This window comes from Salmo salar, chromosome 20, assembly GCF_965601325.2.
Source record: "Salmo salar chromosome 20, fSalSal1, whole genome shotgun sequence".
In the NCBI taxonomy this organism is placed as follows: Eukaryota; Metazoa; Chordata; class Actinopteri; order Salmoniformes; family Salmonidae; genus Salmo; species Salmo salar.
In genome coordinates, this window is record NC_138310.1 from 48038068 (window position 1) to 48051185 (window position 13118).

The window sequence follows — 13118 nt, forward strand, 5'->3', positions numbered from 1 at the left end:
ATCTGGGGTCCATCACAGATAAATCCAGGCACCTGGCTGGAGGTGCGGCCCCTCGGCCCTGTCTCTGTGGGTCGGGTGGGTTTGGAAGCCCCCAGTAGCGTGTGATTTAGGGCTGAGGGAAGGTGTTCCACGGGGTTGACTGGGTCAAGGCCACTGCTATCCAGGCTCACAGAGCCTACACACCTGACAAGATAAACTGGCCATATCCTGTCTCCACTCCCCAGTCCTGCTCCACCCACCTGATACCCTGAACCACAGTCATAATCCAGCACCTGGGTGAGAGGAGGGTTTGGGGTGAGGGAGGGGTTACGGGGGGTGAGAGAAAATGGAAGGGTTGAGGGATGGGTTAGGGGGGAGGCAGGGGGCAAGGGAGGGGTAAGGGGGTGAGTAGTCTTGGCTAGGGGGGAGGCGGGTGATAAGGGAATGGGCTGAGAGGGGGGAGAGGGGAGGGTGGGATGAGGAATGGGTCAGGGGGTGAGGGATGGGTTGGGTGGTGAGAGAAGATGTGTGAGGGATGGGTTGGGGGGAAGGATGGTTTAGAGGGGGAGTTAGGGTAGTTAGGGCGAAAGGAGGAGTTAGGGAGGATACAGACCCTCTGTGGAGCAAAGGTTATCCTCTTGCCAGTGCATGGCTGACTCATGCTGTGTGTATTTCATGAGATGGTTTTCACTACTTACCTAAACACACAAACACATTAATGCTCTCTCGCACGCATGCAGACAGACAGATGCATGCATACACACACGCACACGCACACACACACACAGGAGCCCCGTTGGCAGTGTGCTGCTGTTGACAGCTGGTGAGAGGCGATATGTAAGAAGAATCTGGACAGCTCCAGCTGTAGCCGGTGAGCTCTGGACCACGTCCAGCCTCTGACAGGAGGGGAGGAGGGTCGCCCCTCCCTAGGATGGAGCAAAGCGGCTGTGGGTTTCACACTGTTCACCTCCCAATACTTCACAAGCAGTGAGCCGATCCATCTGGAGGAGAGGAGGGGGGGGGGGGGGGGTAGTTCCTTTCAACACACAGGAATGCGGGATCAAGAAAGCTGTTGAGTTGGTTTGACCCCCACATTCACGACGTGAGGAATGACCCGTTGCCGAGCACACTGACTGCTGCAAGCTCAGAGGCGCAGTAGCTCTCTGCGTAACATCTGGCGATCAGAAACACATGTGGGCTACATCATAGGCCGGGTGTGAACTGACAAGGTGGTGCAGTGGTTTTGCCAGTAAGGGATGTGGATCTGCCCCATGAATAGCCTTCTCCTCATGCCCTTCTATCACAGGCCTGTGTGTCTCATTGGGACTCTATAGGTACTCTAGGCCTACAGACAAATCTGGTTTGTTCTGGGTTCACCAAGGGACCACTGGCTTCCTTCCTTGGCTCAAATGTCTATCTAGAGGAAATTTGTGATCGAAAGAGATTCTGACCAATGAAAGGATTTCACAGTCCCCCTCTGCTCTGCCCTTGTCTTTGTGCATAGACTCAGAGCAATATGTCCTCAGAACACTAGCAGAGGAGGAACAAGGAAATGTGGTTGATTTTCAAAACCCAATCATGTGACAGAGTTGCTGCTTGGTCTGTTTATTACAGGTATCACCACGTCTTCAGACAATGTCAAACATTTTACAGACTGTTGTTTAAATGCTTCTATTTAAATAGAGGGAAAAGCAAAACGCTGGAAAGATACTCAAAATACTCAACTCATAACAGGAGAACACCTGCAAAGCCCTCGTCCAAAAGGCACTGGAAATCAACTGCTTTAACATTAGCCATTCTTTTTTTATAAAACATGCACACCGCTAGCAAAGACATCTGTGTTCGATGATGACATTGTGTTCTTGTTACACGATTCAGTAGAATACAATACACCGAGCCTTGATATGTGGTATTTCTTGAGCTTATGACTGCGTCATTACAACACTGTGTTTGCATGTGTAGTACACCAAAAGCCACCATAACTTGCTGTACCAAAGCTACTATAAGGACCGCAGGCTCCAGTTTTAGGTGTATTACGGTACTGTACATGTGGCTTTGTAGAGAGCAGATATCTTAAATATTTTCAAGGTTAAATACACAGTATGTGGTTGCCATTTAAATACCTAATGTGACTCTTAAGTTAGATTTACCATTTAATGGAATTACTTTGATGACAACAGTTTTCTGAATTTTCTTCATCTCTGCAAAGGAAATGTTCAAAAAAAGTTATCTTTAAATAATAATGATAGTAGTACATTCAAACAATAGCATAATAATTCCTCTGTATTATTGTTGTGGTTTTAAAAATATCTCATGACGGGAAGATTCGTGTCTGTCTGGCTGTCTGTCTGCGAAAATCCATATCTATTCAGTCTGCGAGGAGTGCCCGTCAAAGTCTCTATTGATGAGAGATCAGTAGCTGTCCGTTGGCCCAGATAAGTTAGCTGAGTTAGCTTGAGGATGGTGTCACTGATGCAAAGGCTATATGTGTCATCCTCCTCATATGGGCCACATGACAGCTTTCTCTGTACTATAAACCACTCTTGATATCCAACCATACAGATAGTATACTCTGGCACTGATATCGTCATCTCTTGCCAGTCCCCTTCCACTCCACCGATTGAGTGCATCTCCTTTACAGATTGATGTTGGAATGAGGTGAGCGACACACTAAGCACGGATAGACACAGACATAGACACGTTACAGACACGTAGAGGGCTGGTGAGGGAGCATTGAACAAGCACAGGGCTGTCAGCGAGTGGAGTGCTATTGAAGGAGAAGAGGTGGGGCTAATGGGAGGATTCTCTTCTCCTCTACTCCTGGCTGTCGTTCCTCTCTTCTTCTGTCAACAGCATCCTCTTCCCCTACCGGGATGTGGAAGACTGCTTCGTGTTTCTCTCCCTCTCCGTCTTTCCCTCTGTCTTCTCTTCATACTCTCACTGTGTGGTACTTCCGAAGCACTGCACTGTGTGTTCTAAGGGGGCTCCTCTGTCTCTGTTTTTCCTCTCTCTCTCTCTCTCTCTCCCGCTCTCTTTCTTCTCCGCTCTTTCTTCTCCTCTCTTTATTTCCACTACTGACAGCTGTGGCCCTCCGACACCATGCACTTCTTAGGAAGCACTTGTTCCTGCTGGATTGGGTTCTACATTCCTGTCTCTTCTCTTCCTGCCTCATCCATCTCTCCGGTCCCCTGCTAGTACTTGTATTTTCATCCCTCCGCCACAAGATCCAGGTACTCTTGTCTCACATGGTCCTGCTGGGCTGGGTTCTGTCCTTGCCCTCTGTCTTTACGCCATCAATCTCTCCTTCCATCTCTTTCCTCCCTCCCTCTCTTTTGTTTCCCGTTACCGGCATCCACAGCCCTCCACCACCATGTCCTGGTAGTTTTTGAGCACCACGCGGTCCTGCGGGTCCAGGTAGAGCATGGCGATTGGGCTGAGGGCGGTGGGCACGCAGCAGGCCCTCGGCACGGCTCCGTTCACCGAGTTCACCAGCGTCTGCACCATGGCGTGGCTGGATGAGTTCATGTGGTCGGCGAGCGGGAAGCGACACTCCCCCAGGCAGAAGAAGGCGTCGTAGCCGCTAGGCGCCACGATCCACTTGTTCCAGCCCACGTCTTTGAAGTCCACGTAGAGCGGGTAGCGGCGGCAGCGGGCGCGGGACAGACGCTTCAGTTTTGCTGCGCGGCCACCATTACGCTTCACTCTTCCACCCTCGTCCCAGCTACCGCCCCAGCCAGGGCTGGCGCTCCGGTCCCTGTCCCTGTCCCTCTCCTTGTCTCTGTCCCTTCCCCGGTTGCTGCTGCTACTCCTGCCCCTTTCTCTGGCCCCCTTCCTCCCCCTCATCCTCTGGGCAGTGCCAGAGGTTCTCCGGCCATGGGCGGCTAGTGCCTCCCCACGCCCGTCATGGCTGTAAGTGACCAGCAGGGGTCTCTCTCGTGCCCAGCTGTGTTCGTCCTGTCCCAGAGATCTGCGCACCCTCAGGTGTCCCTCTCTTCGTCCTTCCTCCCCAGTGGAGAGTGGTAGAGCATCATGGTCAGGGGGGGTGAGGAGGGTGGTGTTACCCAGAGGGGTCACCTCCAGGAGGAAGGCCAGGCTCCCAGTCTGAGCGTGGGCCCCCAGGAAGAGTTCGGTGCTGAGGCTGAATGCCTCCCAGGAGACAGCAGGCTTGGTGTTGGGGGCCCATGTGAGGACCCGTGACTCCAGCAGAGTGGGCTCAGACTCAGAGTCCCCAGGGCTTCCAGAGAGGAACAGGCTGACCCTGTGGGCCCCGGGGCCTGGGCTGGCCCCACCACCCCGGAAGAAACGTAGCTCTGCAGACACCACACGCTCATCCTGGGGGATGGAGGACACGTTGAAGGAGATGGGGACCCTGTTGTTGCTCGCGGTGGTCTGCCTCTTTTCAAGGGGGAGTGAGGGACTGGTAGACTCTGAGAGAGGAAGGAAGGAGAGAGAGAGAGAGAGAGAGAGAGAGAGAGAGAGAGAGAGAGAGAGAGGTTAAGATAGTTCAAAGAAGAAGGTTCAATTTGTAAAACAAAACTGATGTTCTCTGCAGTTCCATGGAGGTCTCTCTTGTAGGATTTCCTATATCAAACATTGTAATCTCACAATGTCAAATACAAGGTAAATTGACCTGTCAATCCTTAACTTTAAATGTCAGACACATTCAGTGCCATAAACAGTTAGATAAGCTTTTCATTGCACACACTACCATCAGAATAGGACCTCCACTCGTTGCTGGTTAGCTTGTGACTGTTATGGAAACATCCATGTTATCAAATGGAAAATAGATGGTCTGACTTTGGAGCCTACTAACTGCCAAGGTGGAGTCATAACAGAAAGAGACTGGGTATCACAGCCCTGTCGTCATCAATGCCATCTAACCCGGACTGAAACTACAAATGGAAAGTGTAGAACAGTGTCCATTAAAAACGTATTGTGGAACTGATACCAAACGGTGGCAGGACAAGGTAGAGCAGCTTTGCAAACTATCCACAAACTGGCTCAGATTAGGAGTGCTGATCCAGGATCTGTCCATATGACCTTATTCATTATGAACTTAAAGGCTAAACTAATCTCAGATGCTTTGGGGATATGGGCCCAGACCACATGTGTAATGTTACCTGTCTGGTGGAAGCTGCGTACGGTGTTGGCCTCCTGGACATGCTGGCTGGGGTAGCTGAAGTCTGGATCCTGGACTAGGTGGTACTGCTGGGAGTGGAAGCGATAGAGGTCCACTATGTACTGTGGGACGGGGGCACCTGGCCGGGGGTTGGGGTGGGACTGCAGGCCCAGGCGGCTCAGCAGCAGGTTCTGGATGGTCTGGGCCAGGCTAGGGTCCAGGGGGGTTGGTGATGACGATAACAACGACGACACACTACCATCGGGCTCGGTGGCTCCGCCCTGGCGACCAGACGAGGCTTGAGGTAGCAGCAGGACTATCAGGACCAAGAGGTTAGCAGGGAACATGGTGGATCTATATGAGAGAGAGGGGGAGGAGTGGGGGAGAAGAGGGTGAGGAGAGGAGTGAAGTTAGGGTTTATTTCAGGGAGAACGCTTAAGTCTTTCACTTTTTGACACTTCCAGTGGTGCTCTTTAAAATCCCACGTGTTCATTGAAATTCATATACCATATGTTTAATATTTTTCAGTAAATTGGAGTGTGGGGGGTTGAAATACCACTAGTCATAGCTTAAATCCTTCGAGAGAAACTTCTACCAATGTATCATTCGTTTGTTTTCTCCTCTCCCAGTCCCCACCATACTAAATCCTCAGTCAGCTGAGCGTGAATTATACCGTGACATTCAGAGGTCTCAATTTTTTTTATTCCTACTTCCTAAAAATGTTCTGGGCCTAATATGTATTTTAACAGTAAACATGTATTAACTTTCAACGTGGCTTGAAAACAACTAGTCATTATGTTTCCATCTGATTGTCAAACAATCATCACTTAGAAAAGTAGGGTACATGTTCGTCCACGCCAAAATAATTCCAGCATCCAGACAGTGCACTGTGCCTCCGCCATTTGATGAATGAAAAGAGACATCTGTTACAAAACATCAAAGCGTTTTATGACATTCGGGAATTGTCATTAGTACCACACTCTTGTGAATGAATTGATGCATCTTGGTGACAAATTGACCTTTTTTTGTCAAAAGAAAAGTCGGGACACCTGAGAAGGGGCTGAAATACGGGACGCAAATACAGCTCTGTCTGTGCCGAGCTCATCAACTGTGAAACTATTATGTAAGATCACTAGTGTGCTGGGACCAAAGTTGATAATGTTGCAGGTTCGCTAGTGGGTTGGACCCAGTCGATACAATGTTGCAAGTTCGCTAGCGAAAGCTCAAGACAGAGCGAGGCAGAGAGACAGGGACAGAGAGAGCGAGAGAGAGAGAGAGAGGCAGACAGGCGGAGGAGAGAGATGAATGCGATTGAAAGAACATTAATCGATTTTCACTGGCCTTAAAACCGTGACAGAGAGGTGGGGGTGTTCATTTCATTTGGCATAAACGTTTATTTTCATATTTACCACTGTAGCAGTACAAACGTGCAGTTTAAACAAATGGGAGAATGGTTAAATTAGACACCCCCCCCCAAAAAAATGCCCCCTCACGTAATTCACACACTGCCTGTCAGGCTATTATGCAGTAAGTCTGGCGTGATATCAAGAAATGTACTGCTGAAGTCCATGTGAAGTTGTTTGCTGCATACACATGGCTGTAAAAACAGCACCACTTTGTTTTCCTTATTGTGAATTTATTGCTATGTGTTGCCAAGGCCCCATCTCCTAGGAAACTCAAGCACAGGGGGATAAGAGTGATTAAGCAGAGAATATATTCAGTGTGTGTGTGTGTGTGTGTGTGTGTGTGTGTGTGTGTGTGTGTGTGTGTGTGTGTGTGTGTGTGTGTGTGTGTGTGTGTGTACATGCATGATTTAGGAGAACCTTAATATAGTCCTGCTCAATTAACTAAAGCTAGTTGACTTTAATTGAGAATAATAACTAGTGTAGCTACTGTACTTTATATCTCTATGGCTCTAATTTACTCTCCACAGCTTACATATACAGTAGCTTCAACCAAATAATGAGACCATAGTTGCTAACTGGCCTGTCTGCTGCGCGGGAAAAGGACCCAGTGCTGGAGGTCATAGCATTAAAGCCCCATCCAGCCGGGTTACCACCCCATGTCTCTGTAGTACAGCTGTTAATGATTGAGTGACTAATTATAAACTACAGGCCTTAATGGCCTTGTGCCCTCTGGAGTCAGGACTTAGAGGTCAGAGTACGGTGTCTGACCTGTCTATTGTTCAAAGTAGGATGAAGTTGGCCCGGGACACTTAACTAGCAAGTCAGTTTGCCGTTAGGATTGGGGGAGGGTAAGCTGACCCTAGATTTGGTTCAAAGCATTCAAAGTTAGAAGGTTGATGTAGAGACTGAGACCTGGGCTGGGCCATGAGGTCTCTTCTCTCAACCGGTCTGCTTTACCATCATCCTACAACTAAAGAAATGAGAGATGTCGTCATTATTCTAAGAAGAAAAGATACATCTCAATAAATGTAAACGAAGTAGAGCTCAACGTCCTATTTTTCCCTGCAGACTAGAGCGAAGCATTTTCTTATTCTGCACTTATCTCTCCCTGCCTATCCCTATCTCATCTCGGTGCTGAGCTGAGGATCGATTAAGTCCGACACAGCTAGATAACTGAGGCGTTTATGGCACAACGAACACATAACGATGCCCTAATGACAGCTAATCATGCTATAGTGTCAGAGTAGGGTTTACAAGAAGTTCACAGGGTGGGTGTGTGTGGGTTGTGTGTGTGTGTGTGTGTGTGTGTGTGTGTGTGAGTGTGTGTGTGTGTGTGTGTGTGTGTGTGTGTGTGTGTGTGTGTGTGTGTGTGTGTGTGTGTGTGTGTGTGTGTGTGTGTGTGTGTGTGTGTGTGTGTGTGTGTGTGTGTGTGTGTGTGTGTGTGTGTGTGTGTGCAAGAACAGACACAGTAATACCCTGGGAAAATAAGCTGTGAGCGTGGGACTCTGCTCACTAGCCATTAACTCAGGCAGCCCCACCCAAAGTAATGTCCTTCCGCCCGATGCCTCTCCACTTGAGGCAACGCTACAGGACAATTAGAGAACGATTGGAGATTAGAGAGCCACAACTGTACAGCCTTTCCCGTGGCGTCCCAAGGCTTGTAAACTAGATTGAGGACCCCCCCCCCCCTCCCCCCCAATGAAAGTTCAAAGGTTACTTGCAGAAGGGGGAGTGGGTGAGGGTGGTGGTTGGGGGGGAGTCAGAGTACACCCTGCCATACATCCATCTAGAGTACGTCCACCCATCTCCCTGTGTTTCTTCAGCTAATCTAAACCGAGAGAAAAGCCACTAAACTCCATTTGGCCTCATTATCTGCCATCCTCTCCGTCAAGCCGGCCCCCTCTCCATTCATCCTGGATGGTGACATCCCTGCGTTAGCTTTCCCTCCAACCCCCCCCTCTCTCCCTCCGCTGAAATAGGACTAATCAAGTGTTCCAGGGGAGGTGAGGGGTGAGGTGGGGAGAGGGGGTGCTCTCAGACATATTAGATGGTGTCTGACCCGGAGCAGACGGTAGAGTGACCCCATGCGCACGAAGATGAGAGATTTGTGTGTGTAATCAGGCAGGGCGGTCTGCTCGCTGGCCCTCTGAACCCACAGATCAGAACAGACCAACATAAGTGTATCTCTTTCCCTCTCTCTACGTCTCTTTACGCTCTCTCTTTTAGTCTCGTTTTCTTTGTCCCTCTTTATCTCCTTCATTTGTCGCTGCATCAATCCCTCCCTTTCTGTTTATCTGTCCCCCTCATTCTCTCTTAGTTCCTCTCCATTTCTTTCCCCTCTATTCTCTGTATATCTCCTCTGGGGGTGAGAGGAAAGACATATGGACAAGGACAAAGGGTGATAGAGAGACAGAGTTAAAGAGAGAGAAGGGAAGATAGACAGAGATATATACTGAGATATACAGATATATACAGAGATATACAGATATATACAGCTATATACAGATATATATATACTCTGTATATACACTCCCCTTCTCTCTCTTTGACTCAGTCTCTCTATCATCACTTGTCCTTTTCCATCTCTTTCCACTGCCGCCGCCCCCCCCTCTGTGTTCCCTGTCTCTCCATTCTTCTTTATCTGCATGTCTCTCTCTTTCCCAACCTCTATTTTTCTTTTTCTCCCTATCTTAATTTCTCTCTCCCCTCTCTCCCTTATGTTGGTCTTTTTCCTAAGCCCTCTAAATGAATGGTGTTTTTGCGGAAGAGTGCTGCCGAGTGTTGCCGGGCGAGAGGGCCCAGTGTCACCGCAGCCGGCTGATTTATCCGCAGCCGCTGTCTTCGTGTTACGCCTGGTCCCTCCACTTTCCTTTCCTGTTGTTCTTCCCGTGTTTCTTTTTCCCAGATTCCTTCTCTCCCTCTCCCTCCCTCCCTCTCTCTTGCTCCCTAACACACACATACACAGATAGACTCTCTGCCCCATGTCATAATTAATGTATGTCGTGGAAATCTTCAACTCACTCACACCCACACCAACTTGTGCAAGCTCACGTAACACACATCCCAAGAACGGCAGGTTTTTTTTCTAACTTGCTCAACCAGCACCTCTGTGGACCATTCTCATAATCACCTGAAACCTACACACCCACACCTAATGCATCTGGAATGTTCCTCACACCTCTCTATACATCGCTAACACACGACAGAGCTCTCTGATGACCACGGCGTTCACTGCTTTATGATTTAGGCTGAAGCTGAAGCTAGGAGGACATTTTTTTCTCTCGAAGCGTGACAGATGAAATCATTAGGATAATATTCCTGGTTGCCTGCTGGGTGGTTTTATTAGAGAGTATTTTAATTTATCCCAGCTGGGGCGATTAAGAGGCTAATGACGCGGGCAGCCCAGACTTTCAGTCCGCCGCTCGCCTTCCTCAACAAACCTTTACGGTATTTACTGCCCACAATGCACGGCTCAACACGTACGCACCACGCAGGCAGAGTGCGAACACATACATGCCAGGAGGAACAGATATGTGTGTTGTGTGTGGACTGTATGTGAATGCGTATGATGGACAAAAGCCAATCGATTTGAATGTTTTTTTAATGCATAGCGCTGCGCTTGCATCATGCACACACACACACACACACACACACACACACACACACACACACACACACACACACACACACACACACACACACACACACACACACACACACACACACACACACACACACACACACACACACACACACACACACACACACACACACACACACACACACACACGGAGGAGGAGAATGCGGTGCCTGTCTCCTGCCAGGGTTAAGATGACAGCAGACGATGAGGCTCCCTAAGGAGAGGTGGAGTAGACCAGACACTTTCCGGCTACTGGGGAATCAACCAAAACTCTCACAACATCGCCTGCAACTGCAAGGCACCCGACCGCAAGGCCCTACAAAGGGTGGTGAGTACGGCCCAGTACATCACTGGGGCTGAGTTCTCTGCCATCTGGCACCTCTTTACCAGGCGGTATCAGAGGAAGGCCCAAAAAAATTGTCAACGACTCCAGCCACCCAAGCCATAGGCTGTTCTCTCTGCTACCACACGGCATGTGGTACCAGTCTGGAACCAACAGGACCCTGAACAACTTCTCCCCCCGAGCCATGAGACTGCTAAACAAGACTGCTAAATAGCTAATCAAATGGCTACCCGGACTACCTGTATTGACCTTTTTTTGCACTAACTCTCATGCACTGACTGTTGACACACTGGACCCACACACTCACACATACTTACACTGACACCCCAACACACACATACACACACATACACACTACATACGCCCACACACACATGAGACGCGCACACATGCATGCTGACACTCTCACGGACACACATTTTCACACTCACCACATACACTGCTGTTACTGTCTATTATCTATCCTGTTGCCTAGTCACTTTACTCCTACTGTACCATACTCTATGTACATATTAACCTCAATTACCTTGTAGCCCTGCACATCGACTCAGTTCTGGTACTACATGTATATAGCGTGTTATTTTGACTCGTTATTGTTCTTCGTTATTCACTGTGTTTTATTCCTCTTGTCACTATTTCTATTAGAATGTTTTTATATAAATGTATCTTTAACTCTGCCTTGTTAGAAAAGGTTCCCGTAAGTAAGCATTTCGCCTTTAGCCTACACCTGTTGTTTGTGAAGCATGTGACAAATAACATTTGATTTGATTTGGGACATTAGCTACCTGGACCTTTGGAGAGACATTAGCCAGACACACAATGTACAGTATAGTAATCACCACTGCCAGGGCTTTCATTCCCAGCTACATTCTCACAAGAGTCTAACTAGGACATACAGTGCAGAGCATCAACAAGTCAACTTTATCTCCATCTATTTCAACCTGAACTGTAAGTCACCGGAAGGCTTTCAGCTCTTGTACACCTTCATCTATTTCAACTAGGACATTCACAACTGTACGCCTCTGTTTTCACGCTTTTTTTTCCTCGCCGGGATCCACACGTTTCATTCAGAGCTACGTTCAGATGATCTGAGAGTCAGGGAGTTAAGTGACCGGCAGCAGGAGGCTATGTTTTGGTGAACAGGGGGCTCGCTGAGGGCAGAACATTGCAGAAGCGTTTGGTGGAAACAGTGACATGTCCGACACGTGACATCAGAGAGTTCAAAGACTTCACACGTCCGGTCGACACAGACCGAGGTGGAAAAGACAGAAACAGCACTGAAAAGCTAGGTTCACCGTTAACACCGAGGAATAATTCATGCCTTTACGCTCCTACAGAGAAGTCACGTTATGTCTTCTGAAAACATAATAGTCACATTGTTCTTGGACCTTCGATTACAGGCGTTTGATTCAGAGCAACACAGTGTGCCAGCCTCTGCGGGCGTGTGAGCATGTGTTTGTTCTCCCTAGAGTGGCTAATGGTTTGAGCAGTGAAGTTCCCGTGGCCAGGCAGAGTTGGCTTGGTGTACATGGACAGTATATGTGTGTGTTTGCGTGTGTCTGAGAGAGTGTGTGTCTATGGGTGTGTGTGTGTGTGTGTGTGTGAGCGTGCAGTACTCACGTCCAGGCGTGGTAGGAGGTGTGCAGAGTCCATGGTTTATCCTTGAGCTCCAGTGTTACGAACCCTCGTCTCTCGCTCCCGCTCGGTTGGACAGAATGGACGAAGTAGACTCTTTACCTCTCTTCCGGTCTCTTTCATTCCCCCTCTTTCTTTCCCTCTATCTCTGCTTCTCTCTCTCAGGTTAGCCTGTGTCTGTGTCTCCTCTGTGAGTGGGCTGTGAATGAGGACGCTGTACTCTCCATGGTTCTCCCCCTGTACTGCTGGGCTCTCCCCCCTCACTCACCCTCTCATCCTGTTGTCAGTTTCAGATAAGCGGCCTCTTAAAACATATCCACCGGCTTTCCCCTGCCTGCCTGACCTCTTCAAACAGGCAACTCCCTCTCTCTGTCGCCTACACTTCCACCTCTGCTCAGACAGAGAGAGACAAATATACACGCAATATATCTACTGTATGGACCTGCACAAGACGAATTAGTCTGGAGAGTTTTCTGTAACCGGCAAAAAATTCCCTCTTGTCCCCAGCTTCCGAAATGTGTCTTTTTCCTTTCCTCTCTTTCTCTGTCTCTCATTCTCTTTTTGTCTCTCCTCCCCTTTTTCCCCTTTCCTCTCTCTCTCCCTCTCTCTCTCTGTCTCTTATGCTATACAGAGAGTCCAGCTGGTAAACTCAGTTTAACTCTAATTGACTTTCCTGGTCATTTGGATCCTCCCTGATCGTGATGTCACTAAGTCAGACCACCCCCACTACCATCAAACACAAACACACACACACACACACACACACACACACACACACACACACACACACACACACACACACACACACACACACACACACACACACACACACACACACACACAGTTAGAGATAAGGTCAGGGTGGACTGGCTAATTATTTTCCATCATTACTTTTACAAACTCACCCACTGATTTTCATTGACACCATTTTCATTATCAGCTAACATGCTGACATGATCACAGACAATACAATCTCCATTATCAATTCATGAGTAT

General features: G+C 48.6%; 1 protein-coding gene across 1 annotated transcript; it reads right to left on the reverse strand.

Annotated features, from left to right (window-relative positions):
- Positions 1-1568: 1568 nt before the first annotated feature.
- Positions 1569-12758, reverse strand: LOC106612383 (bone morphogenetic protein 4-like). Its single transcript, XM_014213463.3, has 3 exons — positions 12108-12758; positions 5100-5452; positions 1569-4406 (listed from the first exon to the last, which is right to left on the reverse strand). Exons 2-3 carry the CDS (start codon positions 5443-5445, stop codon positions 3322-3324), a joined length of 1431 nt encoding a protein of 476 aa, XP_014068938.2. The 5' UTR covers positions 5446-5452; positions 12108-12758; the 3' UTR covers positions 1569-3321.
- Positions 12759-13118: the final 360 nt, after the last annotated feature.